This window comes from Impatiens glandulifera, chromosome 6 (assembly GCF_907164915.1).
Source record: "Impatiens glandulifera chromosome 6, dImpGla2.1, whole genome shotgun sequence".
In the NCBI taxonomy this organism is placed as follows: Eukaryota; Viridiplantae; Streptophyta; class Magnoliopsida; order Ericales; family Balsaminaceae; genus Impatiens; species Impatiens glandulifera.
The window spans coordinates 3,219,823-3,243,997 of record NC_061867.1 but is presented as its reverse complement, the minus strand read 5'-3'; the positions used below and the strand labels follow the sequence as shown (position 1 = coordinate 3,243,997).

Sequence of the window (24,175 nt, the reverse complement as noted above, 5' to 3'; positions counted from 1 at the left end):
GTCTTTTAAGATTCTAGTTGATTCTCTTTGGGACCAAATGGATATTTCTCATCCCTCCTCTCCTTGCCATGGACAAGATGAACAAGAGAATTATGAAATACCCAAGAATTTTGGTTTAGAGGATTATGGTGCAAAACAAGTTGAAGAAAAATCATATTGGGACATAGAAGGAGATAAGCTATTTGAGGAGATGGCTTTTGCAATAGCAACCGAAGATATTGGGTCTACATCTTCAAATATTGTAAGCTTTCTTGAGCTCTAGTCCCATAGTAAATGTCTCTTGGTTAAGTTGTCAAAATTATTCGTAATAAGATATTTGCTACAATCGAAAAGGTCTAGGCATGTGTATCAATTCATTATATAATTCTTCTCATTATCTTTTTGGGAAAAAAATCCCACAAAGACAACAAAATAACATTTTTTTGAGTGGTTCTATTTTACTATGATGGAATCCTTGTAATATGCCTTAATTCTTCATGTATAAATAGGTTAATAATGATAATACTCTAGTAGAGAAAGAGGTGGTTGTTTCTACACTACGAAATTGCGGGGATGGAAAGCATTTGCTTGTTCTCGACGAACAAATTGGAATCAAATGCAAACGATGCTCGTATGTTGCATTGGAGATCAGATACATATCACCAACATTTGTATGTCTAATCTCTTTTTTTTCTTATTCTAAATGATGTTTTATCTTGTTAAATAATGTAACAAATTGTATGGGATATGCAGGCTACTAATCCATGGAAAAGAGCTAAATATAAAGAGTTTCGAGAAAAGAGATATAACACTGATATAAACCGCCCATTTCAAATGAATTTTGATAGTGATAAATCTCAACTCAATGAGGATATTATTGACACAATAGGCACGGTTTGGGGATTAATTCCGGGTATGAGAAAAACCATGTATGCGCATCAAAGAGACGGGTTTGAGTTTATATGGAACAACATAGAAGGAAGCATACTTCTAGAGGATTTGAAGAATTATGAGAGTTCAAATGGTGGGCAAGGATGCATAATCTCGCATGCACCTGGAACTGGTAAAACTCGACTCACAATCATGTTCATAAAGTCTTATTTGGAGTTATATCCGACAAGAAAAGTTGTCATAATTGCTCCTTGCAATATGCTTCTTACATGGGAAGAAGAGTTCAAGAAATGGAAAGTTAACATTCCATTCCATAACATGAATAGGAAGGATTTTTCAGGTCAAGAAGTTAATGCAGCTGTTAATTTAGTCAATCAATTCCGTGATCAAGACAAACATTCCAACCGTTTGGTTAAGCTCTTTTCATGGAAAAAAGACAAGAGTGTTCTTGGAATAAGTTATGGATTATTTGAAAAGTTAGCAGGGGATAATGGAATCAAGAAGAGTTGTCCAAACCAAATCGATTGCTTCCAAGTTACAAAGATGCTTCAAGAACTTCCTGATCTTTTGGTTCTCGACGAAGGCCATACACCAAGAAATGAGAACAGCCTTATCTGGAAAGCACTTTCAAGAATCCAAACTCAAAAGCGTATAATCCTATCTGGAACTCCTTTTCAGAACAACTTTCGCGAGCTATACAATACCCTTTATTTGGTAAGACCGAAGTTTGCTGATAATGTTAAAAAAGCACAGGGATTATCAAGAAAACAGAGACGAAATTCGAAAGAGAACGTAGCATTAAACAAATGGGTATCATTGACAAAAGGCATAGCTGAAAATGATGATGATAGGATCAAAGAGTTAAAGGATATAATTTATCGAATGGCACATGTTTACAAAGGTGACATTCTTAAGGAAAGCCTTCCAGGTTTGAGAGATTCTTTGGTTGTGTTAAAGCCAACCGAGTTACAAAACTCAATTCTTAATGTCATCTTGAAGATGAAGAATGGGCTTGAACGCGAACATTGTGTTTCTTTAACGTCGGTTCACCCTTCATTGTTGATTCACTCTCAATTATCTGAAAGAGAAGAGTTTTCAGTTTACATGTCTCAGTTAGATGCTTTTAAGAAAAATCCAGAAGCAGGGGTGAAGACAATGTTCTTAATTGAACTAATCCGGCTTAGTGAAAGCCTAAATGAGAAAGTCCTTATCTTTAGTCAATACATTCATCCTCTAACACTTATCATGGATCAACTCAAATCCTACTTTGGTTGGTCTGAAGGTAAGGAAATATTGTATATGGATGGATCAAAAGACACAAAGCTTCGTCAAATTTCGATAACTTCATTCAACAATCCAGATAGCGCGGTTAAAGTGATGTTAGCCTCAACAAAGGCTTGTTCCGAGGGTATAAGTTTGGTTGGGGCTTCGAGAGTTGTATTGTTGGACGTGGTTTGGAATCCCTCGGTTGAAAAACAGGCCATAAGCAGGGCTTATAGAATTGGGCAGAAAAAACTTGTCTACACTTATCATCTTGTTGCTGGTGAAGCTGAGAGTACTAAGTATGGTAGACAAACTCATAAGGACAGTTTATCTAAATTAGTGTTTTCTTCTACAAATGATAATAGTTCTGAGAATAGTTTGATGGGTAATGTTGAGAAAGACAAGATTTTGCAAGAAATGGTTCATCATGAGAAAACTTGTCACATGTTTGAGAAAGTTGTTCACCAAGAGGAATCTAGTTTGATGGGTAGTTTAAGGTAAAAGGCTGAACATTAATATTTGTGTAATTAATGATTTATTATTACACATCTTTCTACTTTTAAAATGAATTCACAATACTTTAAATGTTTTGTAATTTATTTATTTTTATATTTTTAACTATCTATTATGTCTTCAATTCATAATCAATTATAAGAATCTTTCATTCTCCATCATTTATGTTAAAATTAACAAAATTGATAAAAACTATGAATCAAGATTGATAATGGGGAGATCAAGATTGCTTCATTCTTGTTTTATGATGTCTTAATAGGGAAATTTGACGAAATAACCCTGATATTGCTTCATTATTGCATTTTGCGTCCGGTGCAATTGCATTTACGCAAGCGCAAGATGCATTTGCGCAGGTGCAGGATGCTGCAGTTTGGCGTAAATTTAGCTTGATGGAATCGGGAACTACAGTCGTCGGAGGGATAGTAGACGGGGAAGCAAAAGCAGAAGCAGAAGCAGAAGAAGACGAGAAAGAAGAGAGTAGAAGAGAGAAAGACTCATTGCCACGGTTGCTGCTTTTAGAATAAAAAGATTAACCAATCAACATTTTAAATATGGTTCTAAACAATTTAAGAATGATTAGTTGTTTATTTGTCAATAATGCTAAAATTATTGTTTAAATATGGTTCTAAACATGTTGATGACATTTTAATATATGAAAATGATCTTTGTGAAATTTTAGTAGTAACAATTTTAGCATTAAAGATCTTGGTGATGCGGAGTATTTTCTTAGTTTGGAGATTAAAATAATATAGGATTAAATATTTGTGAATTATCGGAAAGTAAATCCTGGATATAGTTAAAGAGACTAGATTAATGAGTGCCAAATCTGAAAAAACTTCTACAAGGATATTTTCTTAGTTTAAATATATGTATTTTCTTCCATATATTATTTGTTCATATAGTTTTGACAATATTGGTGGATTGATATGAAGAGAGAGAGTTGGAAGTGGGATGAAATGTTGGAATAGAGTCAATTCGCCTTTTATGAATGGACTAATTATTGTCATTTCACTTTTTTTTTAGACAGTAATTTAAGACTCAATGACATATATTGATATAGGAAAATCAACAATTTTGATCAATTGATCTTTTAACCTCATCATTCTTCTATTCAAAATAGAATCTAAGAAAAAAGATGTCTGACTTATTAAAATTAAAAATCAGAACATGCACCGAATAACTATAAAATACTTTGAAAGTGTTTAAAATTTTTATAGGTAGCTTGAATCATACCGAGCGCGGTGTGATCAACGGAAATAAATATAATATGAAAAATGATATATTTCTCCTTACCTACGACTTATCTCCACGGATGAGTCCCAAGTTTTTTTCGAAAATCATCATCTTTAATACATTTTATTTCTCAATTTCAATATTAGATCATAATTATTATATTTAATTATTATTTTTATTTATTTATTTTATCAAAACAAAATTATAATATTTTTTATTTTTTAATATATATAAAGTTTTCTCACCCAAAATTATTTAAATTTAAATAAATTTATATTTCAAATATCTGTTTATTAAATATTAAAAAATTATTAATTGACACTTGATTTGAATCAAAATAAAAACTAAAACTTATATATATATATATATATATATATATATATAATTTTAGTTTTTAGTCAAACTTAAATAAAGTGTAAATTAATTAATTTTTAAAATATTTTATAATATTGAATAAAATATTATTTAAAAATAAATTTATTTAAATTAAATAATTTTAAATAAAAAATAATTATTTATATTAAAATGTAGAAAAATATATAAATTTATTTTAATAAAATAAATAAATAATTAAATAAAATTATTACTTAATAAAATAAAGAAGAGAGAAAAAGAAGAATTAAAGATAAATATTATATATATAAATTAACGACATAATAATGTAAATAGGTGGGAGACTATCTAAGCTAATTTTTAAAAAGATATGAGTTTCTATAAAATTTTCATAGTTTATACTTTATATATACATTCATCTAAATTAGATTTATCTTTTTTTTATTTGGTATAAAATCTAACCTTACAAAAATAAAAACTGGAATCTCACTTTTAAAAAAGATTACAATATAAATAATGAACTGAATTTAGAACATGAAAAAAGAAGAACGAAATTATTAACAATAGCATTTTCTCTTCATTTTTCTTTTCTACAAGTTATCACATTTCATTCATACTTCTAACCTAAGTGTCACTCTCACCAAGGTAATCAAATAGTAAGTTTAAGAGATCAAAATATCACGAGTTTAATTTCATCTGAAAAGTATTTTGAGTTTAAGCGGGGCATAATTGTAAGGTGTCAGGCTAGTTTTCCTTTAATTTCAAAAAAAAAAAAAATTTGCTTTGAAAATATATGACTAGCTAGTGATTCATGAAGGCTATATATGTTCTATATATGTTGGTAACTGATAATCAAAACAACTGAATTAAGTATACATATAAAATACAAGGAACTGTCATGAATGAGGAATGAAGAAACATTAATTAATACAATTCTCAATCCATTACAAGTAAACAAAACATAAATAATAATAATGTTCATGAATTAAATCAAATCCAGCTACTCAAAATGAATTTTTCATCACCATTGAATCCACTTCAAGACGCACCTGTGATGAGTTTTCAATGTTATAACTGTAATAGTCCAATGAGGATTAAAGCTCTCCCCCAACTAAAGAGCTTAGGTAAATATATATGAATTAAAATGGAGGTAAGGTAATGTATTTGTAGTGAAAACAACTAAATAAAATATGAGAGCCAAATGATTATAAGAATGAAGAAACCATTAGAAAATGAATATAATAATGTGTCTAGTTATATAGGTACCTTGTTGAGTCTCTACTCCTTTAGGTTATCTGCGTTGAAGTTATTGTTATTATGAGTTCACTTCACTGCATATCAACAAATTACAAGTCATTAAGTAATAGCATATAATTAATAATAGATGCAATGGATGAATGATCACTGAGGATATAATTATTCTTGTACTTACCACATTGTAATCGACTCTTCTGCTATTCCGGTATGATATCTACATAGAAGTTCTTAGGATCAAGTCTTGCTCGAAGGGTACTTAGGAGTGCGATAAAATCGTCTGCTTCTTCATCTTTTGAGGACACCAACTTAGTACAATCCATGATACAGAATCTCTGTATTGAATCATTAATATTGAGGTTTCTGAATTCCTCAAGTGATATCATCAACTCGGGACACTCGTAAATAGTCAATTGCGTGAGAGAGTTGATGAGACCTCTGGTTCTTTTTCTTTGTCCTTGAAGAAGATGATGATACTTTTGTTGGTTCTGACGGTCACTAATCTTTAATGTCTCTTCTTGCATTATCATTCCCTCATCAAATAAACGCCTTAACTTGTGGCAGCTGCTAATTTCCAGATGTTGAAGAGATTGGAAAGTTGACTGTCTTCTTTGTGCTTCATTATTGTCAAACATTAATGTCTTACCAACTCCAAATAAAACTCTTCTTTCACCCATTCTATAAATTTTGAGATGAGTGAGAGCACTAAGATTTGAGATGCTATATAACAACTCATTCGAACATTCACCTGAAACACTTACATCTTTGAGTGCTTTGAGATGCAGTACTGGCAAGGCCCCTAGCTTTGGGCAATTATCTATCCTCAGCGAGCATAGATTAGGGAATGCTCCGGTACTAGGAATAATAGTAGGAGACACCAATTCCCTCAAATTCTTCATTTCACGAATAGTAAATATCTCTAGTGAAGGGAGTAATACTACTTCCATTCCATTCATGTCATCGCTACTAGCACTAGTATTCATGTTGTTGACGGAGAATATGTGATCCCCATGATTATTCAATCCACTAAGTGTGAGATGAGTGAGACCATTAAGATTCAAAATGCTATATAACAATTCATCTGAACATTTAACATCAACAATTACATCTTTGAGTGCTTTCAGATGTGGTGGCAACCTCCCTAACTTTGGGCAATCATATATGTAGAGCTTGCAGAGATTAGGGAATGCTCCAGTAATACTCCAACAGCTAGGTGACACCAATTCCCTTAAATTATTCATGAGACCAATAACAAGTTTCTCTAACAAAGGGAATAGTACTATCACTTTATTGTCATTGCTACTACTAGCAATAGTATTCACATTGTCCAAGCCCCAAAGCTCGAGACGTGTTAGAGAAGAATATGGCTTTCCCACCCATTTAGGGAGATTCATGCCTTTGTAGCCACTCATGATCAATATCTTCAGCCTTGTAGTTGAAACCTCCAGAGCTTCACCTATTTTCTCATGTCTAGTACTCTTTCTCTCATTATCATCATCTTCATCGTCATAATCATCAGATGTCCAGTCCAACTCCAACTTATTGATACTCGACCTTTTAGCCATACTTACACCTCTTGCAATAGATGCATCACTAACTCTTCCAAGGTTCTTGATTTTCAATGATCCGCTGATATCCAATTCTTTTAATTCATCTAGTTGGTAGTCTCTCTTCTTCATGCCTATCACAAGCAAGCTTAACGTCTTGAGATGTTTCAATCTCCCCATCCCTCCTGGCATATATTTTAATCCACTACAATTCTCCAAATAAAGATGTCGCAAGTTAATAAGGTCTTTCATATTTATCGGCAAACTTTCAAGATCATAACAATAATTGAGTTTCAGAGTCGGTAAATTCAAGAGATCACAAATACCATTAGGTAATGTTGTTATATCACTATGGGAAATGTTTAAGTATCTAAGATGTTTTAGACCTCCCACATGATGCAAATTTTGATATTTTGCAATGTTTCTTAATTTAAGGACACGTAAAGAAGGAAGTTCTTTCAAGACACTCAAAATCTCCTTTTTAACTTTTCCATCATCTTTACCGTTGAGCATTATTGATTGCAACCCTCTTATTTTCTTAAGAGAACAAACTGATTTATTGTTTAACTGATCAACCATTATTGTTAAATGACGAATTTCATGTCCCAAATCATCAGTTGAGCTATTAGCATCCATTGTATAACATTCCTCTTTCATAATAGATTGTGCAAGATCATGCATAAGATCGTGCATCTTACATGTTGTATAAACTTCATCAACCCAATCTTTGTTCTCTTTTTCTTCTTGAAAAAATGATCTCCAACACAGCTCCTTCCAAATTGTATTTCCAACATCTTCCACTTTTTGGTTTTTAACAGTAGGAATTAAACCATGGGCCATCCACAATTGGATTAATTTTTCCCTTTTAGTTTCAGTATCCTTGAGAAATATAGCACAAAACACAAAACATCTTCTCAAATGATAAGAGAGATCATAGTAACTCAGCCTCAAAATAGGCAAAAGATCAGGTTCTTCATTTAGAGATATCTCCATATATTTCTATCTCTTATTCTACACCATTCTTCTTCGTCACCACTAAACCCCAATTGACTTCCCAATATCTTAGCAACTAAAGGAACACCCTTACATCTTCTAGCAATTTCTCTTCCAATATCAATAAAGTTTGGTGCTTTAGGTATTTTATACATAAATGCACGTTCTTCGAATAATAGCCAACAATCATTCTCAGAGAGCGATGATAACTCAAAATGTTGAATCGTTTCCATTATTTCCGCCACATTTCTTTTACGTGTCGTGGTAAGGACGAAGGAACCATTTGATCCACAATCTAATATAGATCTCAACTTACCCCATGCCTCAACATTTTCATTCCAAACATCATCCAATACAATTAAATATCTTCTCCCTTTCAACTTATCACTAACTTTTTTTCTGCAATTCTTCTAAGCGATCTTCTTCCTTTTCTGTTATGATGGCTTTGATGACCAACTTAATATCAAATTCATCAGAAACACAAACCCATATTTTGGTATCGAAATGCTTAGAAACCTCCTCGTCGTTGAAGACCATTTGGACAAATGTTGTTTTACCAAGACCCCCAATCCCAACAATGGGCAGAACACTAACAGTACTAGATGTACTATTATTGAGTAGAATATCAATAATCTGTTTCTTCTCCTCATCTCTCCCATATACTTTCCTAGAACTAGAAAGAGACATGGTTTCACGCCAACTATTAGTAAACTTGTCCATATTTGAGTCAGGAATAGAGACATTTAATTGTAACTTTTGGCGCTCTGAAGAAATTTGGTCTAGTTTGTCTTGAACATCCTTAATTTTGTGACCAATTTTGAGACGCATCCAAGTATTGCTAAAAGGATTGGTTATTGAGTTGGTTACCTGGCTCCTGGTTGAAGAGGAGGCATTAAGCCTTTTGACTTGAAGACGAAGATCTTCAAAGCTGCATTCATCCATGATGTCTCGAACCTCATAGGCTACATCTTTGAGTTTCCGCAACCAATCTTCCGTTTGTTTGTCCTTCTCCCGCATGTTCTTTCTCTCTGCATCCTCAAGTAAGGCATTAATTGCAGATAGTGTGCTCGATAACTTTTGAACCTCCTTCTTAAAACTCAAAAACAATGAGAATTCATCCTTAAGAGGTGCCAAATTTGAAAGCAAACCACTAATTAGAGCTGCATCAACCATGGTGGTTTCTCTCTCAAATGTTATTTTGGAAGTCACATATATTTGTGCCTAATGAAGAAAAAGTTACATTTATATTATAATCTATTTTTAACATAAAATGAAGAATTAATTATAAATCAATACCAAATATCAACCGCATAAAATTTTTAAAGATACTAGCATATAGCCCGTGCATTTGACTAATAATATAAAAATTTAGAAAAAAAATTACGGTTAAAATATGATAACATTTTAATTTACTTTCATATATATATAACAACCCTCGATCCGACAATTCAAACATTTTAAAAATTAAGCATCATTATATTATATTATATATATATATATATATATTAGTTAATTAAAAAGTTGAACTTATATTGTTAAAACGTCTCGCGTGAATTAAATTTGGTATTCAATTTAAAATATAAAGTCTTATTAGTCTAGTTGGTTAAAGGATTTTACTTGTTTTTGTTAGGTTGTAATTTCGAAACATAACTATAACATTTTAAGTTTGTGGGAACTCACAATCCGACCCAAATATTCATTTACTTTCACATATAAATCCAAATCAACTATTGTTAACCATTAATAAAAAATATTTATCAAAGTCTCCTCCATTTTGTAGAAAAATATAAAAATATGTTTAAAAATTTTAGAAACATAATAAGAAATATTTATTAAACGAAAACATATAGAAGGTAATAATCCAGAAATTATATTTATTGCGAGTTTGAAAAAAGGTTAAGAATATTTTTGGAATAGACTTGTAAAAATGAATGAAAAAAATAATATGTAACTCATTATTATGTGAGATTAAGACTAGACAACTAATATAACAATTATATATTATTTTTTAAAATTTAGAATATATATACAGGCTTTGTGGTTAATAATTGTTTTTTATTGGACGATCAGTAGATCTGTCCCTACATGTGTATCGATTGAACAACGACAATTAAACATGTTTATATCAAAATTTTACTTTTTGGAAATAGTGAAATTCAAGATAGAACATTTCTTAATAAAATAATTTAATTACATGCAAATGGTGTTGCACTACATAGTTTTTTTTTATAATACTTGAAGGGTACAATTTTATATGAACAGAGTTGCCTAATTATGTAAAAAATGAAAGAAAGATAACAATAAACACTTTCAAATTTATAAATAAGTAGGCTAATAAACATAGAAAAAAAGTATGAGATAAATATATTTTGTTTCTCAAATATACATAACATAACTTTTATAAAAATAAAACATTTACCTTTACATTGACCCATAGAAACATCATCTATAAGAAAAAAAAAACTATATACATGTATCATTTATCCTTAAATCTCATGCATCTTAACCCTAATAGATATAAAAAAATCATACTTGATAACTTTATATTTTCTTTGAATAGGCATTCAACATTTCATAGTGGTGATAGACTTTAACTTCAGTTAAAAATTTGAATATAAATAATAAATTAAAGGACTTAATATATATATTTAGACAAAAGTGAAAATGAGAAAGAGTTAAAAGTAAAATAGCATTTGAGAGAGATGAGTTACCTAGCACCAGATTGTTTGCTTCTCGGTTTCTCTCTTACAATTACAAGTAAGGCTAGCTAGCTAGATCGAGCTCACAATGAATCCGTCTTTATGTAGCAAACTTGTATAATAAAAAAATAATTATCAAGAAACGTAATGTATATATAATATTTATAAGCCAGTTGTATAATAAAAAAGATTTGTGTATCTGTCCAATATTTATATAACCACATGCAAATGCAATAATATGACTTCTTCATATTAATTTACAGTTATTATAAATTAATATTTTATTCTGCTGCATGCCAGTTCATTTGGATCGTTCTTGATCCACAAATTAAGGAAGACCCTACATTTTCTAAGCTATTTTTCTTCTATTATATACATAACAAGTTTTCTTGTCAGGCAAAAGAAAATTATTATTCTTAATGTAGTGTAGTATATATTGGCATGATACAGATACAGAGACCAAAATGTCACAAATTCGATTCGATTCAAACTGTAAAATTGTAAGATAGTGTTCTCCTTATTTAGAAAAAAAAAATTAAAAAAATGAGATATATACCGTTCTCTGCAATTAAAAAGAGGCAAGGCACATGGCCTGTTTATTCAAAGTAAAATATATAGTTGACCTCTCCTCTTATGCCCAACATTCATTAACTCATTCAAGTTATTTTATTTGTTCTCATTTTGTTAACAGTTCATGACATAAAGATATTGAGCATAATTAATTAGTTGCAGTATCAATAATATTGGTAACAAAATGGTACTGAATTCAATTATTAGCTTTTCAATTCAAAACCAACTAAAGGATTTCATATAAAATGTAATTTTTAAAAATTGTGATTAAAAAATTAAAAATCTTTCAATTATCAAATTATTTACAAGCTTATTAATGTTGATCATATGGACGAAGAAGTAGGTCTTTGATCTCGATGATTAACGAGAAGATCTTTAATCTGGAGGTTAATTGTCAACGAAGCAACAAGAAGGAAGAGATTATAAACCAACTCCAATCAATATTAATAAAGTCAATGACATTTGTTCACCAAGAGGAATCTGGTTTTAGATTAAAAAAAAAGCTAAGCATTAATATTTGTGTAATTGATGATTTATTATTACACATCTTTCTACTTTTGAAATTAATTCACAATACTTTCACTGTTTTGTAATTTGTTTTTTTTTAACTATCTATTATTTATTCTATTCATAATCAATTATAGAAATCTTTCATTCTCCATCATTTATGTTAGATTTAACAAAATTGATAAAAAAAAAAATATGAATTATTATTTATTTTGATAAAGTGGATTTGATATGAAATCATTTTGTTTAAAAAAAGACTTTAATTGAAAATATGGATCAAGAATACATGTTTATTTGTTATATTTATTTGATAAAGATATATAATAATTATGTGAAATAATTAAAAAATATGGATCAAGAATACATGTTTATTTGTTATATTTATTTGATAAAGATATATAATAATTATGTGAAATTGAGAAGTTGGTATAAATGTTTTTATTACACTGGACATGATTATGTGTTATCTTATTTGATAATGGATACTTATGCCTTTAGTGCTAGGTTATGAGTCAACGCAAAACATACAAGTTGATGGTTATGAGTCAATGCGGGACTTCCAAGTCTCGACTGATGGATATGAGTCAACGCAAGACTTCCATGTCCTGGTTGATGACTTATGAGTTGTCATTATAATGCAGTCTTTATCATTGTCTACAAAGCTATATATAGAAAATCTATTATGTTATGTATAAAAGAGAATACAAAGAGATCTTGTTATTATTGTAGCAAAAGATGATTCCTTGTATTTACACAAAAGAGACTATTAATAGGCAATTAATAATTAGCCGTTAGACACAAACCTTTCAGCTTCTTAACTATTGAATTTATCTATGAACTGACTAATAAATACAACTAATATATTACATATTTTTAACACTCCCCCTCAAGTCAGGAGTAAAGAGATTGATTACTCCTAACTTGTCGATGATGCTATCAAAGTTTCTTTTATCTAGAGCCTTCATGAAAATATCAGCAAGTTGATCTTTGCTAGGTACAAAGGGGGTTTCAATTTCACCAGATTGAACTTTCTCACGAACAAAGTGACAATCAACTTCAATGTGCTTGGTGTGCTCATGAAATACTGGATTTGATGCAATATATCTAGCAACATTATTATCGCAATACATTTTTATGGTCTTGAGCTCAACTCCCAAGTCTTTGAGAATATATTTAATCCAAATGAGTTCTCCAGTAGTAGCCGCCATAGCACGATATTCAGCTTCGACGCTTGAACGGGAAACAATATTTTACTTCTTACTTCTTCACATCACTAGATTTCCTCCAACAAATGTACAAAAGTCGGTAGTGGACTTTCTATCGAAGCTGCCTGCCCAATCAGCATCAGTATAACCAATGACGTCAATGCGGTTGTTTCGCTTCATCCATATGCCTACTCCAGGAGTAGCTTTAAGATAATGTAAAATCCTATAAACAACAGAAAGGTGTGAAGTTTTTGGAGCATGCATGAATTGACTTACATTGCTAACTGCAAAGGTTATATCGGGACGAGTAACTGTTAGGTAGATAAGTTTACCTACAAGTCTTTGATACATACTAATGTCATAAAGAGGTGTATCTTCTTCAATATTTAATTTAGCAGTTGTTTCAATGGGAGTCTTTGCGGGTTTTGCAGCAAGCTTACCAGTTTCTTTTAATAAGTCCAAGACATATTTTCTTTGAGAAAGAAACAAACATTTCTTAGAATGAGCAATTTCTATCCCAAGGAAATACTTGAGAGTGCCAAGATCTTTAATATCAAACTGCTCCCGTAGATACTTTTTAACCTTGAGGATATCACTTGAGTTATTACCTGTTACTATAATATCATCCACATATACAAGTACAATAGTAGTAGTATTGACAGTAGTTTTAATAAAAAGAGAAGAATCAGCAGAGCTTTTTCGAAAGTCTTTTTCGAAAGTTATGATGAACAAGAGCGTTACTAAGTTTAGAATACCATGCCCTTGGAGATTGCTTGAGTCCATAAATAACTTTATTCAATTTACAAACAGATTTTGAGTTAAAATTTTCTTTATATCCTTGTGGGATAGACATATATACTTTTCTTGCAGATCGCCTTGAAAAAAAGCATTTTTTACATCCATTTGATGTAAATCCCAATTTTGATTTACAGCAACAGATAATAATATCCTTACCGTGTTCATTTTTGCTACAGGTGCAAAGGTTTCCTCATAGTCTAATCCATAAGTTTGGGTGTATCCTTTGGCAACAAGTCGGGCTTTATATCTTTCAATTTTTCCTAAGCTATCATACTTGATTTTGTATATCCATTTACAACCAATCACTTTCTTACCTTTAGGAAGAGGGACAAGTGTCCATGTATTATTCTTTTCTAGAGCCTCTAATTCGTTATGCATGGCAACACACCAAGTAGGGCTAGACTTAGCTTCTTGAAATGTTTTTGGCTCTATTTTATCAACAGATGTGATAAAAGCATGATATTCATTAGATACATTTTCATATGATAAGTATTTTTGAATATGATACTTTACCGAATAAAGATGATAATCTTTAAGCTTTTTCGTTGGTTGAACAACCCTTGAGGACCTTCGAACATTGTCATCCCTTGTAGTTGTTTCTGAAATGTCTCCGAATATAGATCCATTGTTACCTTCTCCCCCTGAAGGTGTACTTAGTGTCTCATGAGTAGTGTCTGGAATGTCACTTTGAGTTTCATAGTCATTATTTGTGACCGAATCATTGTGACTTTCTTCTTGTGGGATATCACATGGTGTCCCTTTTTCTGCTTCTTTATTTTGAGAAGTATTTGAATCACTATCAGAAAATATATTCCTGCAAGAACAATTCATATCCATGGGCAATACATGATCTTGCCAACCAAACTCATTGAGAACATCATTATTATCCTCCTTATTTTTGTAATAAAATTCATCTTCATTAAAAATGACATTACGAGAAATATAGAGTTTTTTAGAAATAGGATCATAACATTTATATCCTTTTTGGATAGTCGAATAACCAAGAAAAATAGCTTTAACTGATTGAGGACTTAATTTATCAATATGGTTTATATGCACATAACATACACAACCGAAGACGCGAAGATGATTAAGGTCACTTTTCTTGTTTTTTAATTTTTCTAAAGGACTCAAATTATGAAGAATGCTGCTAGGAATACAATTAATGAGATGAGTAGCAATAAGTAAAGCATCAGACCAAAATCTTTTTGGAACATTAGATTGAAGGGTATGGACACAAGAGGTTTGATGTATTAAACCTTTTGTTTTGAGAAAAGATGAAAATTTTTTATTGATATATTCAGTACCATTGTTAGTTCTAAATAATTTTATTGAAGCTTAAAATTGGTTTTCAATAAAAGAAACGAACTCTAAAAATTTTGAAAATACTTCTGATTTATCGTGTAGCAAAAAAATCCAGGTGGCTCTTGAAAAATTATCTATGAAAGAAACATAATATTTAAAATTATTATAAGAAGTAGTATGTGCTGGACCCCAATCATCAGAATGAATTAACTCAAAAGGAGCTTTAGATATACTATTTGAATTGTGAAACGGAAGTCTGGCTTGTTTAGCAAAATGACATACATCGCAATCTAAAAAATCAAACTTCGATTGAAATAATTTTCTAAGCACATGCTTTGATGGATGTCCTAAACGACGATGGCATAGAAAATCAGAATTATTCTTGGATTGTAAAGCATAACTAGAAAGTTTAATAATGTAAATATTATTTTCAAGTCTTCCTCTACCAATCGTGATCACGGTCGACCTTTCTTGAAAAACAACATCAACGTCAGAAAAAATAACTAAACAATTAAGGTCCTTTGTTTTGGTGATAATTCAGGAACATACAAGACATTATCAAGCTGTTTTGAGAAAAGTTTAATTGATCTAATTCCATGAATGGGAATACTAGAATTATTATCTACTTTAACATTTTGATTGAGTTTTTCCAAATTTAAATTTTCAAAAAATTCTTTATTTTTAGTCATGTGATCTGTGGCGTCGGAATCAACAATCCAATAGTTTGAAACGGAATTGAAATTAGAAGAATGCACAGAAATACCTAGGTCCACTTGATTAGTGGACTTTTCTTGTCGGGTTTTCACGAATTCAGAGAATTTGAGAAAGAGTTTTAAGTTGTCTGGATCCACACCATGTATTTTATTATGATTAGGCTTTGGAGTATTCCCTTCAGCTTGGGTCTGCTTGTTTGAAGGGAGAGCCCAATCTGAGAAACTCTCCTCCACCTTAAAAACGTTAGAAGCCATTTCTTAATTTGACCCAATCAGATTCCAGTTTCTCATTATACTGTCTTTTCCGTTTCCTTTGGCGAGAAATCCTCTCTAGCCATTTTCGGTGGCCATTGTTGGTCCTCTCCAAATTGATGAAAAATAGAAAAAAAGATTCAGATAGCCACTTGGGCTTAGAGAAAATAGAAAAAATAATATGAGAATAATAGACAGTTATGAAGAGAATCAGAGTCTGGCGAGATTATATTATTGTTCCTCTCCAATCCGATGAAGAAAGAGAAAAACAAAAGATTTAGAGAGCCACTTGGGCTTTGTGAAAATAGAAGATCTAGTTCTTCTTCAATCGGATGAAGAAAGAGGAAAACAAAAGATCTAGAGAGTCACTTGAGCTTGGTGAAAAAAGATTGAGCCGGATCAACCGTGCTTTGATACCATGTAGAAAAGAGAATACAAAGAGATCTTGTTATTATTGTAACAAAAATGATTCCTTTTATTTACACAAAAGAGACTATTAATAGGCAATTAATAATTAGCCGTTAGACACAAACCTTTCAGCTTCTTAACTATTGAATTTATCTATGAACTGACTAATAAATATAACTAATATATTACATATTTTTAACAATTTTAAATGATGAAAAATGAATTTGTTAAACAAATATGTTACTTGATCTAGCGAGGTATTGTATTTTTTACTGGGCTAGTTGAGTTCATTCCAATTGATTACCATTTCCGATAATAAAACAAAAACAGGTGAATCCGTGAATACTATAAAAAGTGAAGAAAGACGTACTGCTGAGACAATATAGTTTATATAGATTTATGATTATAATATAGTTAGTAGTTATAAATACAAGTTATAATAGATGTGTTAGGTAAGTTTTTGAATTGAACAGTTCTTGACTCTGATAATATATGATAATGGTGAAAATTTTGAATTATATTTTAGAAATTTACATGTTATAGATTTATAATTGGTTTAAATAAAATAACATACTTCCCCTTATAAAATCTTGGGTGTGTGGTTCTACTGCATATAGTGTTGATGACATCATTAGATTTACATGGTTGAACTAATAATAAAAATTAGTTATTATTATTGATTTTATAAGTTAAGTGCATTTATAAATATATGATAAAAGAAAAAATAAAATAATTTTAAAAATAATAATTAGGAAATTTTTGAAAAAAAAATGAAAAAGAATAAAATTAATAGTTATAAAATTAATAATAAAATTAAATAAAAGAAATGATAAATAATATAATATAATATAATATAATATAATATAATATAATATAATAGTAAAAAAAATAAAAAGAAATATTATGAAAAAGAAATAAAATCCTAAGACTAAAAGTAAGTTCAAATAACCATTTGTATGACAGAATCCAAAATATTAAAAATAAAATTAGGCCCATATCTGTAACCCTATTTTTCTATACATATTAACATCTCTTTTTATTCCCAACCAACCAACCCTTCGTTCTTCAATTCTTCAGAAAATAGTCGGCATTGCAAGCATTGTTTCTACTACGAGAGTGAGTTCATTCTCCAGATTTTGATCTATTCAAAAATTAGTTAATTTGTGGGGAGCTAGGGAGGACCAGGATTTTGAACTGGGTGGGTTTGAAAAAAAATTAGGGTTTGGTTAAAATAATAACGAAAAAATTTTGAAAAATAAAATTTATAATTTTTTTAATAATTAGATAAAAAAAACAACGAATTATATTAATTTTTTTTAAGAGATTAAGGGTAATGTCATATTTCTACCGTAAAAAATAAAAAAAATAAAAAAAAATTCGGGATGGGGCCAAGATTGTCCCTGTGGAGAGCATTATACATAAAACATTTATTGATTTTTCGATTTTTTATTTTTCTGTTATATTATATGTTAATTAGTAAACTTATTATGTTATGTTTATAACTTAGTAGGTAAATAATGTGTAATACGTCAATATGCACTAGATATTTTAGAATGCTTTGTTGGTTTTTAACTGATATTCTTCTTCTTCTTTTTAACTTGGCATACATGTTAATTGTTCTTTCTCTAATTTCACTTTCTTCTTGCATTGTCCAATCTGTAGGCGATGGTGCAGTTGCCGGATGAGATTTTAGAAGAGATTCTTTGTCGATTGTCTGTTAAGCTCATATTTCGTCAAATTGCACCTGAAACAATCAGTTCAAACCAATAGAAACATCAACCTCTACATTAATGATGTCTTTCTTCCATTGGAGTTTCAGAATTATCGACTTAGGGCATCTTCAACCCTACTGTAAACTGGGTTTGCAGTAGCCCATTCTCCTCCAACCGGCCTCCAAATCCTCCGCCAAAATGAAGTTCCGGCATATCTAGAGGAAGAAGACGCCATATATGGCGGAAGACTCTGCAATTATCCAAAATATGTGAAAAGGTCCTTGTACTTTTTTATTTTAATTAAAATTTTCTTTAAGTTTTCTTTTATATTAAACATTTATTTAATTATATATATTTATAATCTTTTTGTATTTATTTATAATTTATTTAAGTATTTAATAATTTTATTTATTTATATTATAAATTTATAATTATAAATAATATTGATAAAAAAATTAACAATTTTCAAAAATATAAAATAATAATAATTCGTTATATGTTATAAAATTTAAAAAACACACTTAAATTACTAAAATAATACTTAAAAATAAAAGTTACAATAATTAAAATTACAACATAAATAATACAATAATTAAAATTACAACATAAATAATACAATAATTAATAATCTGATAAATTAGCATCACTTCCTCCAAGATTATTGAAATATCCTGAAAATGTACCCGTCGCGAATGGATCTGGTTGATCTTGATTTTGAGCTCTTTTTTTCATTATTCGTGCTTGTTCAGTCTCAATAAATGTTCGAAGCTGTGGATCTCTTATTTTACTCGAATCTTTCAATAAAATTTTATTTTCTTCCTTTATCTCTTTTAATGCATTATGATATTGCATTTGTTCATTTATCCTTCTTAGTTCTTCAACCATTTTTTCGCTTGTTTCCTGCATATCATTTATATGCAATGATGTATTATCATCACTTTTTCTTTTCAGTTTTTCCTTTTTCACTCCAATAGGTCTTTCTGACGGAGAACCAATTACTGAATCGTTTAGGTTAAGAGAAAAGGAGGAGACGCCGGGGGATGCCTGCCCAACAGAATCTGGAGTTGGATTTTCCGACTCGGAAGAGGGATAGTTGAAAGATGGATTTCTCCTGCTACTTGATGAACAATCTTTAAATTTTTCAAAAATTTTTACAATATCCCACACATGATCGAACTTCCAAGTTGATTTGAACTTCGTGTCTTTTGTGAACAACACTTTAGCTTGAGCATCTGTCAAGTTCAAATAATTAAATACAATGTGCATTAATAATAATTTTAAAAACTATATCAAATAATTAGTTAATACTCACAATATCTTCATTTGAAGCACCACTTTGATGCATATTTTCAACTTGTTTTATGCAAGCATGAAGTCTTCTTGCTGCTTTTTGGATAGTGTCAAGTCGGGATTGCATAGATCTCTTAGTACGCATCTCCCAATGCTTCAATTTTTCTTTGTTGAAAGCATCTTCAATACGAGACCACAATCGGTCACTTGATTGGTACACTCCAATAATTGGATCTTCAAAAGTTTCGTAACAATATGATCATCCAACATCTTCTTGAACAACAAAACGAGCAAGTGTTCCATGGTGGTTCAATTCCTGGACATATTGTTATTAATCGTGATCGGGAGAATGCCCATCATAGGTTGTACAATGATTATTTTTCAGATAATCCAGTGTACAATGAGATCATGTTTCGTCGGAGATATCGAATGTCTCGCTCATTGTTCATTCGAATTGTTGATGCAGTCAAAGATCATGATCGCTATTTCCAACAACGATGGGACAACACAAGCAGACTTGGATTATCTCCAATACAAAAAATAACTACTGCTTTTCGTATGTTGGCATATGGTGTTCCAGCAGATGCCATAGATGAGTATATTATAATTGGAGAGTCCACTGTAATTGAAAGCATGAAAAGGTTCTGTCGAGCTATGGTTGAGATATTTAGCGAGCAGTATCTCAGAAGGCCAACATCAAATGATATTTCTAGACTTCTTTATGTTGGCCAGAAACGGGGATTTCCTGGAATGTTAGGCAGTTTAGATTGTATGCATTGGAAGTGGAAAAATTGTCCAACCGCGTGGGCTGGACAATATACAGGCCGTAGTGGAAAACCTACAATCATTCTCGAAACTGTAGCAAATTATGATCTTTGGATATGGCACGCATATTTTGGTTTGCCAGGCACCAACAACGATATAAATGTGTTAGAGTCATCTCATCTGTTCTCGGATCTAACTCAAGGTATTTCTCCTCCAGTTCATTATGTAATCCAAGGAAAAGAATATAACACGGGCTATTATTTAGCTGATGGCATATATCCAAAATGGTCTACTATTGTGCAAACAATTCATGAGCCTCGTGGTCCGAAGAAAAAATATTTTGCAATGAAACAAGAAGCATGTAGAAAAGACGTTGAACGTGCATTTGGAGTTCTTCAATCACGTTTTGCCATTGTAGCAGGACCGGTACGATATTGGAGAAAAGAAGTGATGCATGATATAATGACTACGTGCATAATTTTGCATAATATGATTGTTGAGGATGAACGTGACCTTACTGCACCTATTCAAATTGAAACGGAAACGCTTTCACCGGAGGTCGAAATGGTGATAGATGAAAATACTCGATTTCAAGATTTCATTTCTCGATATGGAAAAGTTAGAAATAGAGAAGCTCACATAGAACTTCGTAATGCATTAATTGATCATCTGTGGGAGGAGTACACCAATTCCGAGAATTGATATCATTTTTATTATTTGTACTTGTGTAAGTTCTTTTTTAATAATATTTAATTTAATATAATTTTTATTTTATAATTTTTGTTTGTTTAAAATATTATTAAATTATATTTATGTGTATGAATTATTAATTTATAAAAAAAATCATAAACAAATGAGAAAAGATTGGGGTTAAATTTATAAAGTTGATAAATATATAGATAATATTAGTAAAGTTAAAAAGTTGGTGTAAAAAAGAATATTCTGAAAATATTCTTTTGAGTTTGGAAATGGGTTTTTGGGTTGGAGATGAATTACTGTTTGATGTGACGTTTACTGCATTTTGGAGATGAAAATGGGGGTGAGGGTTGGAGATGGTCTTACAATTAACTATTTATGTGATGGTTTGCTTTGCATATCAGATGTCAATAATGCCCTTCACAATACCTTTTTATGGAATCCATCAACCGGAAAGTTTATTAAATTGCCTTACGAATCAACTGATAAAGTAGGTGTTTGTATCACCCGTATTCGTCTAATTGCTTACGAAATAAGTCCAATGACGATTACAAAGTGGTGAGAATTCTGGTGTTTCAAAAATCATTAAACATCGTCAATTATGAGGTTAAGGTTTATAGTTTGAGATCAAATTCGTGGCATAAGCTAGAGAAGTTTTCTCACTATCCGAATTGGAATAGCTTTGGAAATTCCATTGCTGAAGGAGCTCTGCACTGGATTCAACTGGGAATTCAGATTTAGAAAGGGAAAGTTTGATTGTTGCATTTGATCTTGTAAATGAGAAATGTAGAGTACTTCCACTGCTGTCGTACAACTAGCGTTGTACCTGTAAACAACTTATATTTGGATAATTTAGAAGGATGTCTTTCGTTAAGTTGTAGTTACGAATCATTTACTGTAGATATATTTTTGCTCAAGGAATACGGTGGGAAGAAAGAACATTGGTCGAGATTGATTACAGTAGTGTCACTACCACTTTCATTTTGGACTCTTTATCCTTTGAAACCTATGGTTTATTCAAAATGTGGTAAGAAATTGTTGTTGGCCACGAGGGGTAGTCATGTTTGGTATAATTTAGAAGATCAAACTTATGAGAAATTTGTTTTAACCTGGAATCTATCGAAAAGATTTCATCAGAAAATTAGGGTTAATGAAAGATTGAGAAAACCAATTAACATGCACACTTACTTTGAAAGTCTCGTTTCTGTCAATATTTTTTCAGCAGCAACAGCGGTAAGTTCAAATTTGATTTACAAATTGGATTTCTCTTTAATCTTCAGATTTATTTTGTTTTGCAGAAATAATTATTCCTATTCAAATACATGTATTTTTCTCAATTTTGTATCTTATTTGTTTACATTTTTTTACAATGGTGGATTGATTTGATCTTAAAGAGGATGTTTCAAAAATTGCATTTTTTTTAATATTTTTTTTACTTGGTTGATTTTAGTCTGAATTTAATATTTGTGTTTTGTTTGTACAGACAGAGGTAAGACAGCTGCCCCAGAATCAAATTGTCGAAGAAACAGATGAAATGTTGGAATAGAGTTTTAAGAATATTAGATTTAGACTCCTCTCTTTTTTGTTGAAGATTTTCAAATAATTATTCTAGCTTGATTTAGAAAAAAAATTCAGTTATAATAATTTAACTTCATATTATTATCGATTCTATCGGAATGCGTTTTGAGTTTAAACGGATACCTGATTATAGGACTAGTTCTTTTTTAATTAAAAAAAATCATATAATTAATGCATGAAGGACAATGAATTAATGTTACAATTGGCAAAGGGTATATTTATATTTTTCACATAATTTGGGTATTGCCACAAGTTGATGACTTCACATTAATAATTTCTTCTTTTATATTAATTATTTCTGTAAAAATTCAATAAATTAAGTTTTCAATCTATTTTATATTATTATGTTTGTGATTCTAAAATCCCACCAAATTTGTTTTTAATGAGTCCTCCCAACAAGAATGAGAAAAAATATATCAAAAATAAAAAAAAAAGAAAGAAAAATAAATAAATAAAACGAGGTTATCCATTCTTTGGTATTTCATTATTTGAAAATTTCATATAAAAATAAATTCAAAGCGAATAAATAATCATTTATTGGTAGCTGAAATAGTTATACCTCCAAAATCTTATTGCATTTAAATTAGCATTAGACATTAATAATACATCAAAGGAATTATCAAGTTGAGTCTCAATTTTTTTTTTCCAACATATCTCTATTTTACTTAATTTTACATTTCTGGCTTATTTTTATTGGGTTGAATATTGAATTATTTTTTTTTTGAAAAATGTCCATTATTATTAAAAAAAAAAAATCGTCTATATATAACAACAAATCATGACATTAAAATAAAAATAAAAAAACAGTATTAAATAAGTTATAGAATTCATAAATTCTCGAGAAAAACAATTAACTCTTCAACAAGACTTTACTTCTACTGACTTTCTTGAACGAAAACTTTCTTGAACGAAGATCAGAGAGCGTCATAATAATGACTTGGGTTGAATATTGTATTAATGCTTCTTTATTTGTCATTTTATTCTTTGTATAGTTTTATATATGCATAACTTAATTTAGTTGGTCTGATAAGCTTACCAAAATAGACATCATGATCATCTTTGGAATAACCAGTAATATATTTTTATAGGAAAAACTTTAGTGTTTTGAACTTTTTGATGAAATTTCAAAGAATTTGATTTTGTTGAAATTAGAGGAATCTGGAAAATTGGGATGAAAAGTGGTAACATATATATAAGTCCGAAGATGATTCGTAGTTGAACTTTTTAAGAACAAATTTTGTGTTTTCACTTAATTCAAACTAAGTGATTTCGAAGCTCAAATGAGATTTTTGGATTTGACCGTGGCTTAATTGCATTGTTTTTTTTTTCTGATTTTGAATGATGAAAAATAGGGTTTGGATAGTGTTGTTGACAAATTCTCTTCAAACTAGACAAGAGATAAAACTTTTGAAACTATAAATCAAATCCTCTTAAGCTAAGCTAAAAATTGGCCAAATGATAGTCAAGGTATCAAAAAAGAGAATTGTTGTTCATCATGACATACCTTATTAAGACCAAATGTTAATGATTGAAAAGTTAATAGACAATTGTTTTGATATGAAATTATGTTTTGAAGAAAACTAAATTTGATTGATTTTAAACTCATTTGATTTTCATTAAGTTTTGAAAGCTTGACTTTAAATGATTAGTAAAAGTGTCCAAACTTTATTT

The 24,175-nt window shown here is 30.2% G+C and overlaps 5 protein-coding genes across 5 annotated transcripts; 2 read left to right on the top strand and 3 right to left on the bottom strand.

Annotated features, from left to right (window-relative positions):
- LOC124941690 (SNF2 domain-containing protein CLASSY 3-like) lies at positions 1 to 3,170 on the top strand. The gene is made up of 5 exons (XM_047482037.1): positions 1 to 241; positions 489 to 650; positions 733 to 2,620; positions 2,906 to 2,958; positions 3,000 to 3,170. The coding sequence occupies exons 1-5, from the start codon at positions 38 to 40 to the stop codon at positions 3,168 to 3,170; spliced, it is 2,478 nt and encodes an 825-aa protein (XP_047337993.1). The 5' UTR covers positions 1 to 37.
- Positions 3,171 to 5,666: 2,496 nt separating this feature from the next.
- On the bottom strand, positions 5,667 to 7,853 carry LOC124941689 (putative disease resistance protein RGA1). The gene has a single exon (XM_047482036.1). The coding sequence runs from the start codon at positions 7,851 to 7,853 to the stop codon at positions 5,667 to 5,669; it is 2,187 nt and encodes a 728-aa protein (XP_047337992.1).
- A 137-nt stretch (positions 7,854 to 7,990) lies between these two features.
- On the bottom strand, positions 7,991 to 9,179 carry LOC124941688 (putative disease resistance protein RGA4). The gene is made up of 2 exons (XM_047482035.1): positions 8,399 to 9,179; positions 7,991 to 8,301 (listed from the first exon to the last, which is right to left on the bottom strand). Exons 1-2 carry the CDS (start codon positions 9,177 to 9,179, stop codon positions 7,991 to 7,993), a joined length of 1,092 nt encoding a protein of 363 aa, XP_047337991.1.
- A 9,617-nt stretch (positions 9,180 to 18,796) lies between these two features.
- LOC124941683 lies at positions 18,797 to 19,610 on the bottom strand. Its single transcript, XM_047482030.1, has 2 exons — positions 19,484 to 19,610; positions 18,797 to 19,407 (listed from the first exon to the last, which is right to left on the bottom strand). Exons 1-2 carry the CDS (start codon positions 19,608 to 19,610, stop codon positions 18,797 to 18,799), a joined length of 738 nt encoding a protein of 245 aa, XP_047337986.1.
- Positions 19,611 to 19,720: 110 nt separating this feature from the next.
- Positions 19,721 to 20,992, top strand: LOC124941682 (putative nuclease HARBI1). The gene has a single exon (XM_047482029.1). It carries the CDS (start codon positions 19,721 to 19,723, stop codon positions 20,930 to 20,932), a length of 1,212 nt encoding a protein of 403 aa, XP_047337985.1. The 3' UTR covers positions 20,933 to 20,992.
- Positions 20,993 to 24,175: the final 3,183 nt, after the last annotated feature.

What these genes read in the sequence shown, in the direction of transcription:
- LOC124941690 (XM_047482037.1), top strand. Translation starts at nt 38, where the DNA reads ATGGATATTTCTCATCCCTCCTCTCCTTGCCATGGACAAGATGAACAA. An exon ending in GGTCTACATCTTCAAATATT is followed by an intron (nt 242 to 488) that starts GTAAGCTTTCTT and finishes ATGTATAAATAG; the next exon opens with GTTAATAATGATAATACTCT. An exon ending in ATTATTGCATTTTGCGTCCG is followed by an intron (nt 2,959 to 2,999) that starts GTGCAATTGCAT and finishes GCATTTGCGCAG; the next exon opens with GTGCAGGATGCTGCAGTTTG.
- LOC124941689 (XM_047482036.1), bottom strand. Translation starts at nt 7,853, where the DNA reads ATGGCCCATGGTTTAATTCCTACTGTTAAAAACCAAAAAGTGGAAGAT.
- LOC124941688 (XM_047482035.1), bottom strand. Translation starts at nt 9,179, where the DNA reads ATGGTTGATGCAGCTCTAATTAGTGGTTTGCTTTCAAATTTGGCACCT. An exon ending in AGAAGAATTGCAGAAAAAAA is followed by an intron (nt 8,302 to 8,398) that starts GTTAGTGATAAG and finishes GATCTATATTAG; the next exon opens with ATTGTGGATCAAATGGTTCC.
- LOC124941683 (XM_047482030.1), bottom strand. Translation starts at nt 19,610, where the DNA reads ATGCGTACTAAGAGATCTATGCAATCCCGACTTGACACTATCCAAAAA. An exon ending in TTCAAATGAAGATATTGTGA is followed by an intron (nt 19,408 to 19,483) that starts GTATTAACTAAT and finishes TGAACTTGACAG; the next exon opens with ATGCTCAAGCTAAAGTGTTG.
- LOC124941682 (XM_047482029.1), top strand. Translation starts at nt 19,721, where the DNA reads ATGATCATCCAACATCTTCTTGAACAACAAAACGAGCAAGTGTTCCAT.